Raw genomic sequence first — 27,025 nt, forward strand, 5'->3', positions numbered from 1 at the left:
TAACATTTAATCAATGCTAAATGTCAACATACTTATCAATATTTTTCTGTAATATATACTGTATGTGTACACACATAGCAGTAAATGAATAGAGTGCAAGTCTAAAAGGGACAAGTTTTTTTTTTTTTTAGAATAGAATTAGAATAGGGCATGTTAGAGGCTCAAATAAAGATGGAACAGATGTGTTCTTAGCCAATTCTTGAAGATGGCTAAGGATTCGGATTGAGTTGGGCAGGTCATTCCACCAGGAGGGAACATTTAATTTAAAAGTCAGTGAGATGTGAGATGTAAATTACAAGCAAAATTTGATAGTCTGAATGTTATTTTACCATTACAAAAAGAAATAAAATTACTGTAATATTTAGGTAATTAGAATTTGTATATTACATAATTTTATGAATATATTTTTTTATTAATTTTTCACTTTTTTTTAAAGATTTATTTTTGGCATTCACTTTTATTATAAGACAAATCAGAGTTGACAGGAAGCGAAGTGGGAGAGAGAGGGCAGGATTGGGAAAGGTCCTCGAGTCACGGTTTGAACTAGGGACGCCCGTAGTGCTACGGCCCTATATGTCGGTGTGCTGCCTTAAAGGCTATTGGTGCCAACTACTTCATGTTCTTTACATAAACCACTTAAGATTTGTTTAAATCAAAATTCTAGCTTAAACCAGTAGTCTATCCGGTCTCGTTTCTACCTTACATTATCAGATTGTATGAAGAAGTTTCCCATGCAGGGGGGTTGCCATGTTTGTAATAACATCAGCCTCTGCCGCGGAGCTGAGTCTATGTAAACATTGGCACAGTCTCTCTAAAATGCGGCAGACGTTCAGTCGCTCGTGACAGGATGACCTCATGCCCCTGCCAGCTGTGCACTGACTCACCTTTTCATATCATGCGCGTTTATAAACTGAGAACATTACCCTTCACACTGCTTCAGGAGATTTATTTATAAACCTTGTAAAATAAGAAGGCTCAAGCCATGCATTATGGTTATTACTAAGCTTAAAGCCAAAGTGAATGGTGACTAAGCATCAGTGCTTCTGGGAAGTAATGTAGAAAAAAAAGGTGTTAAGCACTAAAATTCTTGCAAGTGAAAGTTTGTCGATCAATTATCATATTGACATTTCATTGGCTTATATCTGCCAAATGAGTGAAAAATTATGGTCAGATCGTTCGATTTTCAATTCAGTTGAAACCTAATACCTTCAAGTCAAACCAGCTGTGAAAGAGCCATCTGTTATATCCTAAATGGCCCATGAAACAAGATGCGTTTCGAGGCCACGTTTGAAGCAGCCTTTGTGATGCATTTGGTCTTCGAATGCCGCCTTTGAATTGTGAAACGGCAATAGATTATGTAGACCAGTGATTCCCAATCCTGGTCCTGGAGAACCCCCAACACTGCACATTTTAGATGTCTACCTAATCAAACACACCTAATTCAACTCATCAGCTCATTAGTAAAGACTCGAAGACCTTAAATGTGTGGGTCATGTTAGAGAGACCTGACTGAAATCGCTGAACTGGTGCACTCAAGAAATTACGGCATTGAGCGCTTCGTAAAATCCAACATTAATTGTGGCCCAGGGAAGGGTGAGCGTATAAAACAAATCAAGCAATGTGGAATGGTTTTAAAAGTGAATGACTTGACAGTAGCGTATATGAAATAATGCTATGTCATCATTTCCATGTGGCGACTGGTCAGATTATAAAGTCATTGCATTTTATTCAAGCTAGCGCCTAGCTTCTTCCAGGCATCTATCCTTCCTCTGCGGTCGGCTTCCCGCAGAGAGACAAAGAGCCACTGCTTGAGTCCTTTTCCCTCCATAAAAAAATACATTTGCACAAAAACAAAAGCGGCAAGCTCCATTAATGTTGCTTTCCAATTCTCATCCTGACAAGCTGTCCTCAAGAGTTCCACGATAGTTAACTGTTATTTTAAACCTTTCCATACTTGTGAAAAAGCAAAAGCTACGGCATAAGATTGGGACTGCTAATGCTTCAATTCTGAAACACAAGAAGCCAAACTCTGTCATAGCCTACTTAACATTAACATCAAGTGGAAAGTGTAGGAGCCAACCACAACCATTTTCACGGCCCACATTTGTTCCATCTCTCTGCTTAATCATTTCTTTGCCTAATGAACCGAAGTCTTATCTCTTCTTTCCAGAAGTTGACCATTCAGGATTGACTCATGAGTGCCCTTACAAAAAATCACTAGCATGCAGGCGTGGAGAATCTAAACAGTCTTTGTGGGATTGTTCCTTTGACTGTAATGATGAATGAAAGAGAGCTGTCAGCAACATACTTTCACACCACAATCGTCCACCTAACGGCTGGAAAATTGTGGATGTTTGTTGCCCTATACCATCCATTTAGCCAACTCACTCGCATGGCTTTTCTATTACTCTACTCTCACTTCCCAGAATAGGGAGGCCCCTGTAGTTTCTCTCTCCAGTGGAGACACTTTTAAGAGCAGAGTCCCAAGGGTCTCATCAACTGCACCTCAGTGCTTCGCCAGCGAATGGCTGGAAAATCTACTGAATCCGTGACAGTGAATCTGGCTTCCAGCTGTGCTCAGAGAACTCCGACAGGTTAGCCCAAACACTGGACATAGAGACCCAATGAAACACATGGAGATTATTTCCTTCAAATTCAGAGCAATGTTAAAGATTAGGCCTGGTGGTCGCCCAGCAAAAACCTACTCCCTAGTTCCCTATGACGTGATATTGTAAACAAATGTGGGAATCTGCAATGGCCTCCACTAAAACAAAATAAAAAAATGGCTTAATTACCTGACACAATTATCAGGCTGACATATGTAGCAGGTATTTAGTCATAGAATACACTGTGGCACACTACATTTTATGGTGCATTCTCCAAGCTTCATGTGCACCGATTTTCAATAATAGGCTACAAATGGCAAACTCCCCAACTTAATACTGAACTAGGGAGCAGACTGAGGAGCACCCAGGGACTATCCGCTAACAGAAGCTTATCAGCTAGGTTCATCTCTTATATAAACTCAATTCCTTTGGCGTAGTTCATGGGATGTTGGCATTGTAGACATGCAATCATGGTAACAAACGGTTTACTGTCAAACAAGTCCTTATCAGGATGGTTTGAAATAAATGACTTCAATTGTGGTTGAAATGAAAGAGCTGCGAGTGCTCTCAGAGTCAAGGTATAAGGAATTAATAGGAATAAATGAATCAACAGAATTGACAAAAATGACTTTCTAAAGAAGTTTCAAACTTGGCATATCTCCCATTGTCTGCTAAACTCCCATTATTGTTGTAAAAGCCGGGCCTTTCAAACGAACAGATCGCAGTTCCAGTTGATGCCGCTAGAAATCCTGCAGGTCATTGTAACCTGGTTCCACATTGGCACTTTTTTTACAAGAGCAATTGGTCCGACCCTTGTGTTCCATTACAGCATTGTATTTATGATGTTCTGCAATTCTTGCCAAGATCCATTAATTCCCTGACTCTCGAGGAATCATAACAGTCATCCCTGTCCTCAGTTCAAATGGCCAGCCAGCGTGTCCATCACTGCACCAAGCAAGTACAACAAACAGAAGGCTCTCGACCACCTCCAGTGCCTGGACACCCGTCATAAACGTTTCTCCAACACCACTCTGGCCAGTCTGCTGACTGACCGAACAAAAGAGGTTCGCTCTTGCCATCCGTTCTGTCATCAGTGCGGCTTTAACAGACTGTGACTTCACGGCAAAAAGCGATGGAGGTATTTGTTCCCCAACAATCGTACTTGGGCAGGACGCGCCATTCTCCAAGTGTTCGCTTTGACCCTTTAGGGTCATATCAAGACAAGTCTCGGTTTCCCTAGTGGATATATCACCTTATATGGTCACATATTCATAAACGGACAATGAAGGAAAGATCTTGACATAATAAAAGTGTAATAATATAGTGGTTTCATCTGCTTTTGCTATGACGTTGACCCGCCACTCTTCTAAATGCAGTTTACAATAGCACGGTCCATTAAGAGAGGCTGACGATGACGGGTCTATTGCAAGATCCTTAAAAGAACTATGGAACGCTTTCTTTTTCGTATTTGGAAAAACTAATGAAGATCTCTGCAGTTACGACAGAATTTACAATCAATTCTCTGTAAAAAGAGTATTTGAAGGTCAAGATTCTAGACTACCTAAAATGACAAAGAGACGCTTAGACATGACCACAAATTTCAGATATACAAGTTTATTTCCGGAACGGTGCCAATTTTCCTGAAGTCAAAGTATCCCACCTACTTTGTAAAGACACATGGGAAATTAGCACCTTGACAAAATATTTTCCTTTTAGGGGATATAGTGAACAGTCGGGGGAAAAGTGATTAATGCTTCCTCCTGTCAGTTTAGGTTGGTAAAACCCCTCTGACTACATACCATTAACAGTCACTTGGTAGTTTCTGTAGAAAGTACCTTGTGATATACAGTATATGAAAAAAGGTGGCTTGTGTATTTTTCAAGAAAATACTGTCACTATGACTGATGCCGTTTCTCAAACAACGATGTGAGTGAACTGTCTTTCCTCTAGACAGTTGGTTATTCTTTTGTAACTGTATTTTGTGTAAATTGAGATTTTAAAAGATATTTGCTACAGTGAGTGGATGACCTTGGGAAAATGTTAAATCTCAATAAAAGGCCATTTCTTTTTACATTTTAACCACTTGTCTTCACTCATTTTATATATTGCAATTTGCATACATGAATTTGTTATGCTGTTTAAAATAGTATAGCATGTCTTCTCAAAAGCATTTCGTGTCAACTACCCACCTTGTGCAACAATTGGCAATACCAAAAATACATATAAAGCATACAGCAGATCCACCACAATAAAAGCACCCAATCTCATGTTCACCATATATATTTTATTGTAATGACTGAAAACCATTGTGTAAAACATCCCCCAAGTGACCACGATAGGCCAAGTGGAGGAAACAACGTAAAAAAGGAAAAGGGGTGGGCATTTGAGTAGACATGTAGCGGTGCACGCTGTGAACACAATTCGGAACACCACCTGCAAAAAAAAGAGTGGAGATGAGCACATGAGCTTCACCGAGTTGTAACGAGATCACTACAAACCACTGCAGTTTTATGTAAAAGTTTTGGCACCCCATGGGGCTGCATAATATCTTTATAAGAAAGATTTTTAGTGATATACCATGAAGTTCCTAGAGAAAGCTAGAGAAAGTTTTCCAGACATCAGAAATACTTAGAGTAGCAGTATTGAGTTTTATGAAAAAGTCGAAGGTGAAAAACAGGCTGTGCAAAAGTTTGGGCACCCTTTCAATTGTGTTGATTACCTGTAGTCACTTGTTGCTGATTAATTACAACACAATATTGATTTGATTGGCAAAGTGAACCTTAACACTGCAAACTCAAAGTGCAACCCATCATAGAAAAATATTTTTAAGGTAGCTAATTGCTAGTTGTGCTTCTCCTTGATTCTATACTGGAAAGTAGCAACATGGGGACCTCAAAAGATCTCCCTAATGACCAAAGAACTACGATAATTTGTTAATATGAATTAGGAGGATACAAAAACAATTCCACAGTCAGAAATATGAGTTAGAAAATGGAAGGCCACAGAAACGGTCATTGTTAAGGAAAGATGTGGTAGGTTGAGAAATAAAAAATCTGAAAGGTGGTCACAGACAAACCACCTGCAAAGAGTACAGTCCAGCGCACCTTGCGTGAGGAACAGCACAATGGAAGGGTGATTTGGAAAAAGCCTTTTCTGCGTACTGCCAACAAGCAGAGCAGTTTGATGTATGCAAAGGCTCATCAGGACAAGCCAGAATTATTTTGGAATAAGACGGAGTTATCTGGTAACAACCAGAAGCACTTTACATGGCGGTTCAATACTGTTCAATAAGTTGGAAGGTCCATCCTGCTATGGGGCTGTGTGACAGGCACAGGTACTGGAAACCTTGTAAAGAGTGGAGGTTTGCATGCATTCCACCCAGTTTCAGCAAATTCTTAAGAACAATGTTCAAGAATCAGTCAAGAGGTTGATGTTACACCAGGGTTGTTTGTCTTAGCAGGACAATGACCCAAGGCACTGCTCCAAATCTACCAAGGAGTTGCACAGACATAGATGCAATGTTCTAGAATGGCCATCCCAGTCACCAGACTTGAACATCACTGATAATCTATGCATTGTTTTGAAGCAGGCTGTTCATGCTCGACAGCCATCAAACTGGAAACATTTTGCAAGGAAGAAGAGTCAAAATACCTGCAGTCAGGATTCAGGGACTTAACAGCATGTAGATGCTTCTTATAGCCACTGATATTTCAGCAAACGGTGGCTCAACTAAATATTGATGTGATTATTCCATTGGGGCACCCAAACTTCTGCACTTGTCTGTTTTTGTTATGATTCACATTGCATCGTTTCTGTTGATTCAATAAATGTTATTTCAAAATTGAAATGTTGCTGTACCCATAAGGTATAAATTCTATCCAAATGAAGTTGCTGCTTCTAGCAGATTATGAATTGAAACGATAACTATCAGGTGCGCGCAAACTTTTGCATAAAATTGTCTCGGAATTTCATGAAATTTTATGTTTCTTAGTTTAGCATCTTCACAATGAACAAATAGTCTAAACTAAAATAAATGGGAACAACAACTTAAATTCAATATACAAAACAAAAGTACAAAAAAAAGCCCTTTATGTCCATGTAGAGGAAGTACCTGTAAGGTGGCGTATCTCACTCTTCTATGTATTCGAAGGGTTCTGGGGCCTCGGGCTCCTGTTCTTCCTCCTCGATCTTAGGGCCATGAGCAGACACTGGCTCCACAAGCTCCTCCTCTTCCTCACTGGTGTCTTTCAAGATGATGATGCCACCAGTGTGTAACTGGGAGCAACAATGTGGACGAAGGGAGTTTACTATATGGTGTGACAGTCCAACTACATACTTAAACTAGTTGTCTAGATGTCTTATTTAATGCAAAATCCAGAATCATGTTCCTGCTAAAGCAGACATTTTCACATTCAAAGTCTCCTACAATGCAAAAACAAGTGGCTGGAGTCATGCCAGCTGACCTCTGAGCACTAAACTGCAGCTCTCAATGCTGTTTATTTAGAGCCATTAGGCAAATGTCTTCTCTCTGAAGAGTATCTCTCATTCGCAGCATGAGTGGTTTTACAGATGAAAACCGTCACAACAGGCCTAAATTAAAAGAGTCAGACTCACAGGTTTGAAGGGCTGGTATCTGCAGCTGTCAGGCATGGCGAGGACCTTGAGTTGGGCGGGCATGGCACGTGCTGGGTTCTCCAACATCTGGAAGTTTGGCTCTGGCTCTTTTTTCTTTTCTTTTTCTTTCTCTTTCTCTTTCTCCTTCTTCTCCTCATCTTTCTTCTCTTTCTCTGCTTCTGCCTGTGTTTCCTGCATCAGATAAAGACCAAATCACTGGGGTTCTGCGGTACATGACATACTAAAGGTTTCTGGAAGTGCTGTGGGACATGCATACCACTTCCATCTTTTCCTCTTCCTTATCTTTCTTCTCCTTCTCCTTCTTCTTGGCTTTAGCCGTGATGGACAGAACGGCGGTGGAAACCTGACAGAAGAACAGCGGGTCAAGTTATGCCATGAAATCTGGGACTAGAACATTGGAACATTGGTTTGTGGTATCAAGTTGAGATTTGACATGCCAGGTGAGAGTTCATGATACAAGGGTTAAAACAGACCTTCTCTTTTTCCTTCTCCTTTGGCACCTCCAAGGGTGGAGGGTAAGCAAAGGTGGAGGGCTTGCAGTTGGATCGATACTGCACCTTTGGCATCTGTTAACAGGAAATAACTAGTTTATTCAAAATTGAAAAGTGTAGATTTAAAGACTTCAATTGTCTTATTTTAAGCTGTTCCCTTAGAAATAGGTTAATATCAAACAAGTCTCCTATGTGGTTTGTTTGAGAAGTGTTATTTGTATGACACCAGAAGTTATTGCCCCTGTACAGCCTTCCAAATAAGTCACATAGGAGGTTCAATGACAGTTAGGATGCTGCCCATAGAGGCAACAGCCACTAAGTTCACTAGGGTCTGAACAAAGTTTTTTTGCTTTTGTTTTTGAGAGAGTAAAACAAAAATGTGTTACTCTAGCATGCAGTACGTGTGCTTCAAGCAATGAAGGGACCATTTTGGTAGCATCAGCTTTCCCTAGTTTTAACAATGTGAACATTTGCGTTAACCCTGGGGTGTCCAAACCTGCTCCTGGAGGGCCAACATCTTACAGAGAAGTTTCTAGGCATCCTGAAGACTCTTGATAGCTGATTCAAGTGTGCTTAATTGGGGTTGGAGCTAAACTACAGGACAGTGGCCTTCCAGGAACACGATTGGACACTCCTGAACAAACCACTTTACCAGTGCTCCAACTGCTGCTAGTTCTTCTTGCATGGATTAATGATTTGGCTCCATGCTGGATACACACTGGCTCCACAAGCTCCTCCTCTTCTTCACTGGTGTCTTTCAAGATGATGATGCCACCAGTGTGTAACTGGGAGCAACAATGTGGACGAAGGGAGTTTACTATATGGTGTGACAGTCCAACTATATACTTAAACTAGTTGTCTAGATGTCTTAATGCAAAATCCAGATTCATGTTCCTGCTAAAGCAGACATTTTCACATTCAAAGTCTCCTACAATGCAAAAACAAGTGGCTGGAGTCATGCCAGCTGACCTCTGAGCACTAAACTGCAGCTCTCAATGCTGTTTATTTAGAGCCATTAGGCAAATGTCTTCTCTCTGAAGAGTATCTCTCATTCGCAGCATGAGTGGTTTTACAGATGAAAACCGTCACAACAGGCCTAAATTAAAAGAGTCAGACAACTGCTGCTAGTTCTTCTTGCATGGATTAATGATTTGGCTCCATGCTGGATACATGGGGATAATAACGTTTGACACTTAAAATCGGCATGAAACGGAAGTAGCGATTGTCTTTTTTTTTTCTCTACTGTGATGTCTATCAGAGTGAAACGGAATCTGAAATGAGAGGGCGGGACTTGATTTCATCCTTCGGGATTGAAGGATTGATTGGATCGTTGGAAGTTGGGGCGTTGCTAACAAAATGGAGGCAGATCTGAATGCCAGTTTGCAGTTAGTTGTGGGGGGGATTTCTCTCCACTGGATTCACCGCCGACACCCTAGCATGAAGATATTTTTTATTTATTGAGGAAGATGAGGACGATCAACGACACAAAACATACCTAACAGCGCGCGTGCTCCAACTGCTGCTAGTTCTTCTTGCATGGATTAATGGTTTGGCTCCATGCTGGATACATGGGGATAATAACGTTTGACACTTAAAGTCGGCATGAAACGGAAGTAGCGATTGTCTTTTTTTTCTCTACTGTGATGTCTATCAGAGTGAAACGGAATCTGAAATGAGAGGGCGGGACTTGATTTCGTCCTTCGGGAATTGATTGGATCGTTGGAAGTTGGGGCGTTGCTAACAAAATGGAGGCAGATCTGAATGCCAGTTTGCAGTTAGTTGTGGGGGGGATTTCTCTCCACTGGATTCACCGCCGACACCCTAGCATGAAGATATTTTTTATTTATTGAGGAAGATGAGGACGATCAACGACACAAAACATACCTAACAGCGCGCGTGCAGAGAGAGACTGCCTGAATGACTGAGCGCGTCCTCCATCAGGTCAAGTCATATTCATGAAAAAATTGTTTGAGATGTCCTAAGAGTAATGTTGTGGCAATATCCTAATATCCTTTAAATGTTAAGGGCACTGTACTCCCCCATGGCTTGCATCAGCACTGGTCAATGCATTGATTTCTATAAAGCATCAGCTTCAGTTTTTCCCCCTGTTGTTTACCCCTCAGTCACTAGCTCCGCCCTTGTGCCATAGCTCATGAACGGAAGAGAAGATGAGTCGTTTTGAGGGGGAGGGGAGGTTAACGTTTTTGATTAACGATTATGAGGGCACATGAATTTAAAAAAAATTATGAAGTGCACAGATAAATTATTTATAATAAACACTACAGTATTCCATTAAAAAAAATAAAGAATTTTACATTTTGAGTTCATGGTGACTTCAATGCAGGAGATAAATATATCCTACTGTTTCTCTTATATACGAGGGAAGTCACCCATGTTGAGGTTGCACTGTGTTGCTTTATAGGCTGGAAGACGTTTCTTCTTACCTTCAGATCCTCGTTTAGGCCGATGATAGCTGTGGGTGTGAAGGCCAGAGACAGGAAGTGAGAGAGCGGGAACCAGAACCAAAACTGAGTGAAGACCAAGAGACCCACCACAGATGGCATTAAGAATTTTACATTGAGTTCATGGTGACTTCAATGCAGGAGATAAATATATCCTACTGTTTCTCTTATATACGAGGGAAGTCACCCATGTTGAGGTTGCACTGTGTTGCTTTATAGGCTGGAAGACGTTTCTTCTTACCTTCAGATCCTCGTTTAGGCCGATGATAGCTGTGGGTGTGAAGGCCAGAGACAGGAAGTGAGAGAGCGGGAACCAGAACCAAAACTGAGTGAAGACCAAGAGACCCACCACAGATGGCATGTGGGTGTGGCCTGTGCGTGACTGCAGAGAGATCGTCACATTGCGACCACCTGAGAAGAATCAGAAAGATGGTGTTTGCAAGCTCCTCTGGAACTCCAAACACTCTCAACTCACAAATCACTTTTTTTAAGATTTAATTTTGGCATTGCGTCTTTATTACGATAGGACAGTGTAGAGTAGACGGGAAGTGAAGTGGGAGAGAGAGGGGGGCCGTGGGATCGGGAAAGGTCCTCGAGTCGGTGTTCTGACGATTTGTGCTACCCGCTCAGATTGTGCTACCTCCCATTAAATAGATAGGTAGCATAAATCGATAGCGAAAAATGCTACCCATCAGATTGTGCTACCAGCATCTTAATCATGTGGTTTGAGGCTTTTTTATATCAATAACTACCCCTACCCTAAACCTACACACCCATACCTACCCTTACCCTTAAAACAACGCAAATATATTTTTGGTAGCACAATCTGATAGATAGCATGTTTTGTCGGTACACCGGGATTTGAATTTGGGATGCCCGGCGTAAGGCCATCGGCACAGACTCACAAATCACTTTTAAACCAATCGGCTTCCTGTTGGTCAATGGAGCAAATTTGCTAAATCTGCACTGAAATCTTTCGCCCTTACACAAAACTCCAAATTGTGCAGATACGTACTTAAATTATTGGACTTTGCCTGCAATATTTCACCTCCCAGTGGTAAATGAGACAGCACCTTAAGTGGTTGTTTTTTGCCAGAATAAATTATGTTGTGGACCAGACTTTATGCTTATATTTAAAGGTTTGTCTTGGATTCTGGCTTTGATTTGTTAATATTACAGGTACATTTTTCAGCATTGCAAAGGCCACACAAATTTAATGCTGAAAGGAGGATGGTGTAGGTGTGCACTGGTAATATCTTGATGAACAAATGCAGCATTCAAATGTCCTTTCCTGTCGAGGTGCATGGCCCATGGAGCTGATACAGGATTGGGATATTAATAGATGTTGTGAAGGTCAAGGCCAAAGACTCCTCCACCCTCAAACTGCCTGATGAGCAGACAATAACAGGAGTGAGGGATGAGTGCCTGGCCGGAAAGAGATGTGGATATGTCCATAACAATGCACTTTTAAAGAAGATGAATGGAGAGAGGTTTGGTATCATAAGTTTAGAGGATCAATCTGGCTCAGAATGAAAGGCATTGGAGACAATAGCATACTTCTGTCACAGCCCGTTAAATGATCAGACTGCCAGTTTGTTGGCATCTGTTGGCATCTACTGCAACTGCATAGGGAAATTATGGCCTGTATTGTTTGTTTTGACTGCAGTGACTTAAATCATGCTGTGTCATATGTGACAACCAATAAACCAAGAGTTCAAACTCTCTACCAAACCAGGCCATGAATCAAGTGAGAAAAGAAAAAAAAAAAGACATATTTCAAAATGTTATTCATGCATAATTTCAAGAGCTTTCAGTGGTCCCTAGGTATCACTAGTACATTTTCTTATAAAACCTAGTGAGGTGCCTACATAGGCAGCATTTTAAGGCATCATAGGCATGTCCTTGACACAAAGGCTCTTCCATAAACTAAGCAGCATACTTGTTAAACAATACCTATGTTAGGATACATTTTAAAGCAACAATCCCACAATACACTGGGATGCACTGAAATCCTTCTGATGTTGTGGAACAAGCAGGGAGAAAATTAAACATGAATCACTCATACAATACCAAAAACTACCAATAAAAAAAGTTAATTACTCAATCTTTGAAAGTACCATCAAAGTACTGTCGTTAGCTTAGCCATATGCTAACATCAATCTCAAATATTTGTTTGTGCTATGTTATGCTTACTGGACTGTTACGATGTTAGCTTACTAAAGTGCAGATATCAAAATCCAAAATTTGAGTAATGTGTATTTTTATGCCTATTGAATTATCGTGATGTTCGTTTAACCCTTTTTGGGTCTTTTTTTTTTTTTTTGCTTACTGGATAATTGTAATGTCGTACATTAATAACATGCTAATGTCAAACTTGAACATTTGAGTACGCTGTGTATTTTCATGCTTCCTGAAATACTGCAATATTAGCTTAGCAACATGCTGATGTCAAAGTATACTTAAATCAAATGAGAGTTGATTCTCCTGTGTGCTTTCCGTGATGTGCACTACTTGTGTAGCACATGGAGTTGCTGCCTATGTGTGTATATTGTTTAAGCGGACATTGTATGCTGTAGACTGGAAGGCAGCTTAGGTTTTGGAGCCACGGTGTAAGAAAGTTTTTGTAAAGCAGCTATTTAATAAGTTGCAGCAAAGTTCAGTCAGCATGTGGTGGTATGCCTTATGTATTTCAATTAAGTGTTCAGGCATGGACCCCTCACTGAAACCTTGAAATCCCCCATATTAAGAACTGTCGCCCAACTGTAAGACAAATAATTAGGATGCAACACCGTCCCAGCATGTCCTAAATTCAATTACTGTGGGCAAAAACAACACTCCATGTGAAATACTCTCCCGACTCTGTGATAACTTGTACTGGGTTTGTACACAAGCTGATATTTGGGAAGCTGGGGGCAAGAGCATCTTGAAGGTCGATGCATTATTTCAATATTAATAGGCAAGCACCCCTGGGACTGAGTGAATGATATTTGCTTGTAGTGGCATGAAGATCTGGTGCTATCTTGTTTGGCATGCCACATTCTTGTCCCGATCCTATCAGCATTTTATCACAAAGCCTTAAACGGACTTACCTGCCCTGACATGCATACAAAAGGTTTGTTTTCACCTTCACATTTAGCACAGAACACCCAACCATTCAGTTATTTGAGATAAGACTCTATAAAGCACATTAACCCAGAAAGATTGGCAATATCTATATATTCCCAAATATTTTAGAGCTGACTTAAGAGACCGCAAACTGTTAACTTGAACCCAAAACCAAAAGGAATAAAAGAAACGAGATTATATTAAATACGGAATTATTTAAAGTTCTCTCTTTTTTGTGTTGTGACTTTTTATTTAGCATTTTGTATTTATTTAATATTTTACAATTGTGGCAATTATCATGATCAATCACAATCACAATTAATCGCATCCAAAATAAAAGTTTTTGTTTATATAATATATATGTGTGTGTACTGAGTATATTTATGTATATATAAAGACACACACATACAGTATATATTTTGAAAATATTTACATGTATATGTCATATACAGTGGGTACGGAAAGTATTCAGAGCCCCTTAAATTTTTCACTCTTTGTTATATTGCAGCCATTTGCTAAAATCATTTAAGTTAATTTTTTTCCTCATTAATGTACACACAGCACCCCATAATGACAGAAAAACACAGAATTGTTGACATTTTTGCAGATTTATTAAAAAAGAAAAACTGAAATATCACATGGTCCTAAGTATTCAGACCCTTTGCTCAGTATTTAGTAGAAGCACCCTTTTGATCTAATACAGCCATGAGTCTTTTTGGGAAAGATGCAACAAGTTTTTCACACCTGGATTTGGGGATCCTCTACCATTCCTCCTTGCAGATCCTCTCCGGTTCTGTCAGGTTGGAAGGTAAACGTTGGTGGACAGCCATTTTTAGGTCTCTCCAGAGATGCTCAATTGGGTTTAAGTCAGGGCTCTGGCTGGGCCATTCAAGAACAGTCACAGAGTTGTTGTGAAGCCACTCCTTCGTTATTTTAGCTGTGGGCTTAGGGTCATTGTCTTGTTGGAAGGTAAACCTTCGGCCCAGTCTGAGGTCCTGAGCACTCTGGAGAAAGTTTTCGTCCAGGATATCCCTGTACCTGGCCGCATTCATCTTTCCCTCGATTGCAACCACTCGTCCTGTCCCTGCAGCTGAAAAACACCCCCACAGCATGATGCTACCACCACCATGCTTCACTGTTGGGACTGTATTGGACAGGTGATGAGCAGTGCCTGGTTTTCTCCACACATACCGCTTAGAATTAAGGCCAAAAAGTTCTATCTTGGTCTCATCAGACCAGAGAATCTTATTCAGGTGTTTTTTAGCAAACTCCATGCAGGCTTTCATGTGTCTTGCACTGAGGAGAGACTTCCGTCGGGCCACTCTGCCATAAAGCCCCGACTGGTGGAGGGCTGCAGTGATGGTTGACTTTCTACAACTTTCTCCCACCTCCCGACTGCATCTCTGGAGCTCAGCCACAGTGATCTTTGGGTTCTTCTTTACCTCTCTCACCAAGGCTCTTCGCCCCCGATAGCTCAGTTTGGCCGGACGGCCAGCTCTAGGAAGGGTTCTGGTCATCCCAAACGTCTTCCATTTAAGGAATGGAGGCCACTGTGCTCTTGGGAACCTTAAGTGCAGCAGAAATTTTTTGTAACCTTGGCCAGATCTGTGCCTTGCCACAATTCTGTCTCTGAGCTCTTCAGGCAGTTCCTTTGACCTCATAATTCTCATTTGCTCTGACATGCACTGTGAGCAGTAAGGTCTTATATAGACAGGTGTGTGGCTTTCCTAATCAAGTCCAATCAGTACAATCAAACACAGCTGGACTCAAATGAAGGTGTAGAACCATCTCAAGAATGATCAGAAGAAATGAAGAAGTGTCACAGCAAAGGGTCTGAATACTTAAGACCATGTGATATTTCAGTTTTTCTTTTTTAATAAATCTGCAAAAATGTCAACAATTCTGTGTTTTTCTGTCAATATGGGGTGCTGTGTGTACATTGAGGAAAAAAAATTAACTTAAATGATTTTAGCAAATGGCTGCAATATAACAAAGAGTGAAAAATTTAAGGGGGTCTGAATACTTTCCGTACCCACTGTATATATATATATATATATATGAATATTTAATATAAACACATCATATTTTAAATATATACATGCATGTGTGTGTATTTATATATACATACACAATACACACATATTATGTACACACAAACTTTTATTTTGGATGCGATTAATTGTGATTAATCGTTGCCCAGCACTAATTTGAATGCATACTGAAAAACACTGTAATACAATGGCTTTTTGTTTGATAAAGCACATATTAAAAAGATAGTTCAACAAATTCTACTAAGCATTTTTCCTTTATATTCCATTAATGAGAATAAGGTAAGGCAGAATGCAAATAAACAAATAAATAAATGAAATGAAGTCTAGTCCAGAAACCTTAAATATTCACATCTGATACTGACCTGCATCCAGGATGCCCTGAGCCAGGATGGCCCCGAATTTGGCCATCACATCATCGTGCTTGTCACTGATCACCTTTGAGTAGAGCTGTCGAAACTGGTTCACCTATGGAAAGAAAGAGCCAATGTACAGCTGATCTCTGATATACGACAATTGTGGGTTTAAATTAAACAATGAACGAGAACAGGAAACAAGACGTGAAATCAAAACGTACCTTATTTTAAATGTTTCTGGTCTTATGCCATAATTTAAAAGATGGTTTCTCAGGGATTTGACAAGGTAAATACAGATTCATGTGTGAAATGACTTAATTCGCTTTCCAAAATCTTAAAGGGGTCATATGATGTTGCTAATAAGAACATTATGTTGTGTATTTGGTGTAATGAAATGTGTTTATGCCGTTTAATGTTCAAAAAACACATTATTTTCCACATACTGTACATTGTTTCTCCTCTATGCACCGCCTTTCTGAAACGCGTCGATTTTTACAAAGCTCATCGGTCTGAAAAGCGAGGTGTGCTGTGATTGGCCAGCTATTCAGAGCGTTGTGATTGTCCGAATACCTCAAGCGTGTGACGGAAACGTTACGCCCCTCACCATGCTGTGATGCCCTGTCCGGCCGGAGCGACGAGACAAAAACATTAAAACCCATTACAAACGAGGCATTTGTTGCATCAAGTGGGGACATAGTTACGGATTATAATGGCTTATGCTGCCTTATTACGCGTTGCATTCGCGCTGCGTTAACATAAAACCACGTCTGCATTTGTGATCGGAGAAATGACAAACAACAAGCCCTACTCTACACTGCCCAAAACTCGCGTTTGAATCATCAGTGGCAAATCCTTTAAATATGAAAACGTACTTACAGACTGTGAGTCAGAACTGCCGGCATTGTAGTCTACTCTCCCAGGATCAGGAAACAGTCCTCCATAAAATGTGCTGCACACATCTGAATATTTGGGTTGAAGTGTTCTGGAACAGTGTTGTAAATACAACTTAACCACTGATTTCTAGTCGTGTACTCTTTTGGAAGACCAAACAAAGTAGTTTCGCTTTCACAAAAAAAAACAGCGTCTTCACAACATGGCGGTGGTGGCAGCAACAATAAAGTTACTCCTTTCTTTGCGTGAACATTTGGGCGGCGTTATGCAAATCTTCCCACATAGTGAGGTAGATATGTGGGGGCGTGTTAGAACAAGCCGTTTTAGGTAGGTGTGGAAGAGTCTTAACTTTGATAAAGAATATCTCTTTGGTTTTGAGACTTTAGTCTTTGCAACTTTCATATGACCCCTTTAAAGAAACATTTAGATTTTGGTTCAGTGGTAAACACACAGTTAAATGAAGTCTGTTCTAAGGCATTTATGAGAATCATACTCTGCTTTCTCTCCCCAAATTTTAAGGCCAGTCTCATAAAACATGCTGCTAGCATGAATTAAAGTCTGCCCAGAAGGGATATTTAAGAAACGATTGCCATTACAACTCCTGCCTTTTATTACACCATAAAACAGGGATTTCAAATCAATTTTACTTTCATGTGGACGTAAAATTCGCAGCCCAGTAATAATCATGTGGTAAAACCGAAGGGAAATCACCCCAAGAAACAACCAAATGTACCGTGACTACACAACCACATTGTAGAAATGATTCGACAATGTCTGATATTATAAGAGGTGAGTATTTATGACTTTAGGTGCATGCTAGAATCTATAATAAACAGTAAAATTACAGACTATTGTTCATTTTCAGTCTGTGTAGTCTCTCAAGCCCACAAAAACTTCCTCTAGGTAATGTACATCCATTAATCTGGAACCTCATTGGTGCAGCATGCGATCCACATGAATGTATATTAAACATTTCCTGTGATTTTGTAGCTTTGTGCCACATATTGCAGTCAGGCAAGGACTGAAAACACTTACAAATCCCAAGAGCCAAATAATTAACCCGAACCACACATTCCCCTTACCTTTGGACAGGTGACCTCCGTCTGCTGGATCATGATCAAAGCCGAGGCGATCAGCGCACCCTGTCTGACGTAATTCACCGGGTCATTGGTCATGGGCTCCAGGAGATTGATTGCTTCCTGTTGAAGGAAATCATCAACGGAAGCATATGAATTATGATTATGGAAAAACAGAAGCATATCCTGACGCAGCATGCTGAATGGTTTAGCCTAAACCACAAATTCATCAGATTCCCAAGTATCTAATCATCTTTGACTTTGAGGCACAGTAATATGGCAGACCTGAAAATACAGAAGGGAAGTAGCCATGTTAATTTGTCTACTTATGATTCGCCAGCCACAGAGAAAGAAAGACTGCATGATAGGGGTGTAACGGTACACAAACATGACGGTTTCGATGTCACGGTTCGGTATGATTTTCGGTACAGCAGGGGGAAAAGACTAAACATAAAATAGCTTTTTTTTTATTAAACAGTGGTTTACGGAACAAATTTCTCTTTCTTTAAATAAATTCAATTATAATAATTTTCCTAGGGACAAAAATGTACCTCGGCTTATGCTCTTAAGATATATATATATAAAATAAAAAATATAATGAGTATATACAGTAGTCCAATATTTCGCAAAATGCTCTTCTCTAGACTCCATTTCTTTAGTGAACTAACAAGCTGTGGACATTGATGGCTTGCCAGAGGTAAATGAAATGCTACGTGACATTTTATTTAGAAGTTGTTTTATTGAAATCTTTTCGTGGTTGAAATACTGATACCGATTACGTGAGGCATGAGATGTTCATTTATGTTTATTTCACGGTAAAACTAGTGGTAAAGAGTAAGGGATGATTGCTCTCACTCGCGCTCTGTGCTGCCGTTTGATCTGAGGTGTTTATACAGCAATCTGTCGCGCCACAAAGTGTGCCAAAACGGCATTTATTGTCTGAATTTCCAGAATTTTTTTTTTTTTTTTTTTGGACTCAATAGTTACAGACAATAGGAGAGTTATATTAATAGGAGAGCCATAAGAGATAACAGGCAAACTGCAGCAAAGTAACTACAATAACTGTAGACCTATTACTGAATTACAGCCAGAGTGAGTGGTTTTGAAAGAGGACTATTTCATCTAATGTAGAAGAGGCGAAAGACCTTTATCGAAAACAATTGATCGCCTCAACTATATGCTGTACTACAATTACGTAATCTTTTCCAGTGATAAGGTGCAGTTAAAGTGAAGCATGGACATATTTTTTGGTAACTTGTTGGTTATGGTGCTTGTCTAGAAATTCCTGGTCAACAGCAAATGTCTAAACACTAGAGCTCCATATGAGATCATGCTGGTGTGTCCAACTTAACACATCATGTTAACTTGTAATACTAGTCTAAGCTGTTAATGCAACAGATCCCAGATATCACATTTAATTGATGAGACTAGATCAGATTCATTCGCCAAATTAATAGGCAAATACATTTGAACAACACCAATTTAGATGTTACCATATGAAACTAATTTTTTATATTATATGATATTTTTAAAGTCTACATATTTATACATTTCCAATTAAAAAAAATAATTCTGTCATGATTATTACACACCTTAGATAGCTAGATAGATAGATAGATAGATAGATAGATAGATAGATAGATAGATAGAAAATCGTCTAGTGTGCGGCCAGCCTAAGCTGGTCTGAGTAACAGCGGCCGAGTGCAGCAGCTGACTGCAGTCTTGTTGACATTATATACCAACAGTAGATATTGTTTTTATACAAGAGTACAACAAACACAAGGTTAATATAAAAAAACGTACACTTTACCTACAATTTCGTTGCTCCACGAAGACAAATAAAAAAGCATCACTGTCTCCTATCCAGGGTTCGAACTATGGGGGAGCTAGGGGGAGCTCGGCTCCCCTCAATAAGACATGGGCTCCCCTGAAAACGTGATTTATGAAATTTTGGGGGGTCTCAAAAAATATTGACAATGTGTTATTTTGACGTGCAATTTCAGTTTGGTGTAATGTGATCATCGTGGATTATTATGTGTAAAATTGCAAAAATATCATTCATTCATGCATGACGGCGATTTAAACCTAATTCACTTCAATGAAGATAACTATACATGCTGTTCTTGTCATGGGTTGAAGTGTTCTGGAACAGTGTTGTAAATACAACTTAACCACTGATTTCTAGTCGTGTACTCTTTTGGAAGACCAAACAAAGTAGTTTCGCTTTCACAAAAAAAAACAGCGTCTTCACAACATGGCGGTGGTGGCAGCAACAATAAAGTTACTCCTTTCTTTGCGTGAACATTTGGGCGGCGTTATGCAAATCTTCCCACATAGTGAGGTAGATATGTGGGGGCGTGTTAGAACAAGCCGTTTTAGGTAGGTGTGGAAGAGTCTTAACTTTGATAAAGAATATCTCTTTGGTTTTGAGACTTTAGTCTTTGTAACTTTAGGGATCTTATCTATTCACGAACAGCTTGTAACACTCCAAAGAGAAAGGAAAACTTGAAAACGCATCATATGACCCCTTTAAAGAAACATTTAGATTTTGGTTCAGTGGTAAACACACAGTTAAATGAAGTCTGTTCTAAGGCATTTATGAGAATCATACTCTGCTTTCTCTCCCCAAATTTTAAGGCCAGTCTCATAAAACATGCTGCTAGCATGAATTAAAGTCTGCCCAGAAGGGATATTTAAGAAACGATTGCCATTACAACTCCTGCCTTTTATTACACCATAAAACAGGGATTTCAAATCAATTTTACTTTCATGTGGACGTAAAATTCGCAGCCCAGTAATAATCATGTGGTAAAACCGAAGGGAAATCACCCCAAGAAACAACCAAATGTACCGTGACTACACAACCACATTGTAGAAATGATTCGACAATGTCTGATATTATAAGAGGTGAGTATTTATGACTTTAGGTGCATGCTAGAATCTATAATAAACAGTAAAATTACAGACTATTGTTCATTTTCAGTCTGTGTAGTCTCTCAAGCCCACAAAAACTTCCTCTAGGTAATGTACATCCATTAATCTGGAACCTCATTGGTGCAGCATGCGATCCACATGAATGTATATTAAACATTTCCTGTGATTTTGTAGCTTTGTGCCACATATTGCAGTCAGGCAAGGACTGAAAACACTTACAAATCCCAAGAGCCAAATAATTAACCCGAACCACACATTCCCCTTACCTTTGGACAGGTGACCTCCGTCTGCTGGATCATGATCAAAGCCGAGGCGATCAGCGCACCCTGTCTGACGTAATTCACCGGGTCATTGGTCATGGGCTCCAGGAGATTGATTGCTTCCTGTTGAAGGAAATCATCAACGGAAGCATATGAATTATGATTATGGAAAAACAGAAGCATATCCTGACGCAGCATGCTGAATGGTTTAGCCTAAACCACAAATTCATCAGATTCCCAAGTATCTAATCATCTTTGACTTTGAGGCACAGTAATATGGCAGACCTGAAAATACAGAAGGGAAGTAGCCATGTTAATTTGTCTACTTATGATTCGCCAGCCACAGAGAAAGAAAGACTGCATGATAGGGGTGTAACGGTACACAAACATGACGGTTTCGATGTCACGGTTCGGTATGATTTTCGGTACAGCAGGGGGAAAAGACTAAACATAAAATAGCTTTTTTTTTATTAAACAGTGGTTTACGGAACAAATTTCTCTTTCTTTAAATAAATTCAATTATAATAATTTTCCTAGGGACAAAAATGTACCTCGGCTTATGCTCTTAAGATATATATATATAAAATAAAAAATATAATGAGTATATACAGTAGTCCAATATTTCGCAAAATGCTCTTCTCTAGACTCCATTTCTTTAGTGAACTAACAAGCTGTGGACATTGATGGCTTGCCAGAGGTAAATGAAATGCTACGTGACATTTTATTTAGAAGTTGTTTTATTGAAATCTTTTCGTGGTTGAAATACTGATACCGATTACGTGAGGCATGAGATGTTCATTTATGTTTATTTCACGGTAAAACTAGTGGTAAAGAGTAAGGGATGATTGCTCTCACTCGCGCTCTGTGCTGCCGTTTGATCTGAGGTGTTTATACAGCAATCTGTCGCGCCACAAAGTGTGCCAAAACGGCATTTATTGTCTGAATTTCCAGAATTTTTTTTTTTTTTTTTTCATTTAAAAGACGAGACTTTGTTTCTTATCAAAATTAACAATATATAAAACTGCAAGTTCCCAATGAAGTTCCACTCGTGCAGTGATTAAAACAATGCTGTATTTGTTAGGGCTGGGACAATAAATCGATGCATCGCATTTCGTGGATCGATTCTGAGATTTTCGGAATGCATCGTGATTCTCTCTCGAATCGATTTTGAGCTTAGTTTTTAACAACAGATGCCGCTCTAAGCTAGTTTTTAACCGGACACTCAAATGCTCACGAAGAAGAGTGCTTGTGCGTTCGGCTGAGTAATGTAAGTGGTTAAATGTACTTGCACATCGGCTTTTATGATGCGAGATTAATGTCAACACAGTCCACTGAACATCCTTGTAATTCGCTTTAACCTTTTCGAACTTTATAATTGATTATTTTAGGTTTAAATAGTGCGTGAGTAAGGAACTGGAAGCATCTGCTGTTAAAAACTAAGCTCAGAATCGATTCAAAAGAGAATGACGTCTTCGGAAAATCTCAGAATCGATGCGGAATCATTTCTCGATTCGTGATGCATCGATTTCTTGTCCCAGCCCTAGTATTTGTGCGGTAAACATGAGTACCGAACTAAGAGACCCGCCCCCGAAAATTTTCTGTACGAATACGAGCACCGTTACACCCCTAGTGCATGAACTCTCCATCCCTTAGTTTGGTTTAAGATGGGTATTTAGTGTCACATTTGATCTTTAAGTTAAAAGCCAAACCATTTTGAATTACAACTACACTAAAGACAGAGCCCAAAACAGCAAATTTGGCTCACAGTTCATTGAGAGCTAAGGTAACATTACACCACATACAGTACCCCCATCATTATGCATATTTCCGCGATTGAGTCAGCAGTTGTTTGGAACGATTAATTTACAATAAAACCAGAGTTTGTTTGACAGATGGAGCCAAAAAAGGATTGTCGGGACAGCAAAAGCAGAAATTATATTGCAGTAAAACGACCAGGTGTATAAATTACAGACCCAAAGCTGAATTTGTGACCCATTTAAATGGCCTGACAGAATTGAAAGTGTGGGAGATCTTGGCTCGCCACAAAACCGCCCATGACTGTATTTGGACACCTGAGGGGGATTTGGATTAGAGCTATTATAAGTTAAATAGTCAAGACCAATCTTCAAATTCCATTTTTCCAGCTCACCCAACGAGGGAGTTGAGTGGATAATGGCTAGAACATAGTCCAAGGCATCAGTTTTAATCTCATCTCCACTTGAGAGGTAAATGTGCCATCTGTGACTCTTCCACTGGTAATGCAATTAGTCGCAGAACCGACCTGAGCATGCAGAAGAGCCAATAACATCACTCAGGATTGTTGTAAGACAGTTCAAACATCTCTCTTGGGCCCTGGCAGATTCTGCTCAGCTGTCTTACAGACTCGTTTAATAATCTTTCAGCCGTCTAAACTTTAACAGTCATATCAGGGCTCCAGACTGTGACTAAAATGGCCACAAATGCAACAACAATGACTGAACAAAAACGGATGTTGTTGATAAATTAGAAGTTCCAGTATACTCCTATAAAGCGATACATACTATATAACAAATCTCGTAACAAAACGTTACTATATTAAATCACAGAACTCTTTACATGAAGTTATATATGCCCAACTTTATCTGCATACATACACTATACTCACATAGGGCGAGATATATTGTACGTACAATATATACATATCACAAGCTATAACATTTCCAGCTCTAATCTACTAAATGCGACTAAGGCATGAAGATGATATTACAATATTCTATACATTAGCATTAGGAGTTTATGTAAAGTTGCTTTAAAAGAATGTGAAAAACGTTATACAAATAAATAACTCTTGACATCGTTATATTGCATGCCCGATTTGTGCACAAATGACTCGTCTAAAAATTAAACCGCATTTACAAATCTAGCTTAATGTTAATTTCTAACATTTTAGGTTGCATAAATTAGCATTACAATTATTAGTTAACAAAAAATTATTGAACTAATATTGGTAACACTTTACAATTAAGGTTCCTTTTGTTGATATTAGTTAACCACATTAGTTAACGTAAACTAACAATGAAAAATACTTCTAAAGCACTTAATAATCTTAGTTAATGTTGATTCCAACATTTAATAAAACATTATTAAAATCAAGTCGTATCTATTAATACTATTAAAAGAACCTGAGCTAACATGGACTAACAATGAACAGCTGCAAAGATTAATACACTATAACAACTGTATTTGTCATAGTTAGCTAATACTAGTTAATGCGTTAAATATAGAACCTTATTTTAAAGTGTTACCGAAACGTCTATACACAGCAGGTATACAATTGAACTGATTATTAACCTAGATGAAGCTGTTTAAAAGTTAACGCCATCTACTGTTCATTCCATTGTTTACATTTATTTTCATATCTGAATTAATATTTACCTAGTAAAATAAGTGTTAGTACTGAAATTGTTCTGTATTAACATTAACATACTGAAATGATTAAATGTATTAAGCTAATTCAATGACACCAACTAAGAGTACTGAGTACAGATACAGTATTCATCACAATTCACCTTGTTCCCAGTGCCAGCACAACAGATGCCCAGAGCCATTGCAGCGCCGCAGCGGACGTGAGGATTGTAGCTCTCAGACAGCAGAGAAACCACACTGGGACATTGTTCTGGAGTCCTGTAGACACAAACACAAAACACTTGAAGCAAAGACCATCCATTTCTCCAAACGGTTTATTTTCACTGACAGTAATACTTCGGATCGACTGAAGGAATGCGAGGCTTTAGTTCTTTGTACAAAGTTTATGCAAAGGAACTATTAAACTGGTGTGCAGCCAAGTTGACATTTGTAACAAAAGAATCTAACTCGATAAAACAGTACAGCATGGTTATTTCGGTTTCCATTCATTAAGCATATCTGAAGTATGCACATGAGTTTATTATGAACAAGACCATAAAATTATGGCAATGGGATTGTTAGGCCATAAATGTGACAAGACTTTCTGGCCTAATATTTTGTACTTTGGTACAAAGGCATAATAGATGTTTTATTGTTCAAAATGTGGTTCTTTGGCTTTTAATACAGTTGAATGATATGTATAGAAAGCTTCTCTATGAACATAAATATACATTTCTATGCAAACTCGAGTGTTGAGGAACATACTCAGTTTACCAAATGACAAGCCAATTAACAAGATTGAATTTGTTAAACTACAGTAAAGCTAGCTACATTTTAAAAAAAAATTTGAAATAGCTATAGTACAAGGTATAATCGTAAATATAACCACACATGTAAATACTGCAAACAGTGTAAAACTTATTTTAAACTTGTTACATAGATGATTTATGATGTGAATGCCTATTCAAATTATATGTTAAACATCATTTTGTGTAAAAAAAAAAAAAAAGAAAGAAAGAAAAGCCAAATGCCATATTTTCCCTCCATTTTATTTTCTTCCAGAACTGAAGTTACAGGTTGGCACAAAAAAAAGAGAAACATGTCCTTGAAACCTTTACTGCAAGACTATGTAAATCTTCTGTTTAAGTCTGCGGTAATGGTACTCTTAAATAGCCTGAAGGTCTAAATGGCCATGCAGGAATAAAGTAATCAAATAACAGCCTCGTTTTCCTCATTAAATCCTCGGCTATGCCAACACTCAGATGTCACATAACACGAAGTCACTGAAAGGGAGCAAACTTATTACATTAAAGAGAATTAGCTCTTCTCATTGACTTGACTCTAAAAGAATGTGCAATTTACATTAAAAAAAAAAATAAAAAAAAATCAATCAATCAATCTAGGGATGCACTGATATAGAAATTCTGCCAAAAAACCTAATAAATGTTTTTTTGTGGTCAATAACGTAAACAATGTCCATTATTATGAATCTTAAGTGCTATATACTAGTATTACGTTTCATAAGCTGTTTCCATTACCCCTCAAACTGCGCAAATTGAAATTGCGAATTGAAAATACGTCCAATTTTGCAAATACTCCCATATAAATCGCAATACTTTTTAACGCTCGCATGAGGTGTTTTTTTCACATTTACTGGTCACCTGGCTTACCCTTCGATTAAAAACAACTGTTAGTGCTGTGGCATACGTAAACCTAGCAACATCCGTCGCCATGACTTCTGGCGAGAGGGGAAAAAAAAAAAAAAGACGTTTTAGTTTAGCATAACATCCGTTAATAAAAACGCGTCATTTTGCATTTTTTTTATCGACATTTATTAAATAACGCAAAAGTTTGGTGCAAATTAGAAATGGAAACACAGATATTGTTAAGCTCCAATCTAGATACTTAAATGCGTCAAACTAAATCAAGTATCAAATATTATCAAACTATACATAAGAAAAGACGCATATATCTATATTTTCTATGTAAACATGGAATGAAATCGAATCAATATCTAATCTTTAAATCAGACTAATCTAGATCATTCGATTGCAATGTGCTCAGAGATTAATTGCGCAAAACCAGATTTGTATAGTTTGTATAATACCAGGTTGATTTAAAATAAACTGAATTAAATTTAAAATGCCAACTAGCAATAAAAAGGATTTGACTTAATCTTTCATCAGGCTGGAATTAATGTTTTGCGCTGGATATCAAGGGCCGAACTTGGCAAGCTGGGAAATACAGTTTCAACATTGAAGTTGGGAACCTTCTGTACAAATACAAATCTTGGCCAGGGTCTTATGCTCATCCACGGCCATTTATTCAATCTAATCCTGACTGGTCATTTGGGTTTTAGAGGCTCATCTGAGATTCAGACTGGAGCTTCATTTGTTTCACACAGAAGTCTAGATTTGCATTCAATAGGTTCTGGTATTCATTCATAACTACTTGCCAATTTGATAAATTTGGCATTTACAAAAAAATAAATAAATAAAATAAAAGTACAATGTTTGCGCTCCACACTATATACACATGCCTATGCATAGTACATTTATAAATTCAAAAAACAGAAATCCATGATTTAAACACTAACGAAAAAGTACTAAACATACTAATAAAAAAAAAGGTACTATGTACAATATATGTACAACTTGCACTCATTCAATGTCAAAGTTCACTGTCCCCACAAAACTTATATATATATATATATATATATATATATATATATATATATACATTTATATAAACAGTTTTGTCTTACTTTACACACGCAT

At 38.7% G+C, this 27,025-nt stretch overlaps 1 protein-coding gene across 2 annotated transcripts in view; it reads right to left on the reverse strand.

Moving 5' to 3' along the window:
- Positions 1 to 4,870: 4,870 nt before the first annotated feature.
- psmd1 (proteasome 26S subunit, non-ATPase 1) overlaps positions 4,871 to 27,025 on the reverse strand; it is a 57,383-nt gene continuing 35,228 nt past the window's right edge. Inside the window, exons 17-26 of one of the 2 annotated variants that reach the window (XM_016251826.1) lie at positions 24,413 to 24,527; positions 20,871 to 20,987; positions 15,713 to 15,815; positions 10,544 to 10,605; positions 10,177 to 10,284; positions 7,715 to 7,807; positions 7,498 to 7,584; positions 7,221 to 7,412; positions 6,718 to 6,881; positions 4,871 to 5,039 (exon numbers count right to left, since the gene is read on the reverse strand). In XM_016251826.1, coding sequence (XP_016107312.1) covers positions 6,735 to 6,881; positions 7,221 to 7,412; positions 7,498 to 7,584; positions 7,715 to 7,807; positions 10,177 to 10,284; positions 10,544 to 10,605; positions 15,713 to 15,815; positions 20,871 to 20,987; positions 24,413 to 24,527 — 1,024 coding nt within the window. In that variant the 3' untranslated portion in view covers positions 4,871 to 5,039; positions 6,718 to 6,734. Of the gene's footprint in view, positions 5,040 to 6,717; positions 6,882 to 7,220; positions 7,413 to 7,497; positions 7,585 to 7,714; positions 7,808 to 10,176; positions 10,285 to 10,435; positions 10,606 to 15,712; positions 15,816 to 20,870; positions 20,988 to 24,412; positions 24,528 to 27,025 lie in introns of both variants that reach the window. The other variant, XM_016251827.1, reaches the window with a different exon arrangement.

This window comes from Sinocyclocheilus grahami, unplaced genomic scaffold (assembly GCF_001515645.1).
Source record: "Sinocyclocheilus grahami isolate Dianchi unplaced genomic scaffold, SAMN03320097.WGS_v1.1 scaffold1071.1, whole genome shotgun sequence".
NCBI classification, from domain to species: Eukaryota; Metazoa; Chordata; class Actinopteri; order Cypriniformes; family Cyprinidae; genus Sinocyclocheilus; species Sinocyclocheilus grahami.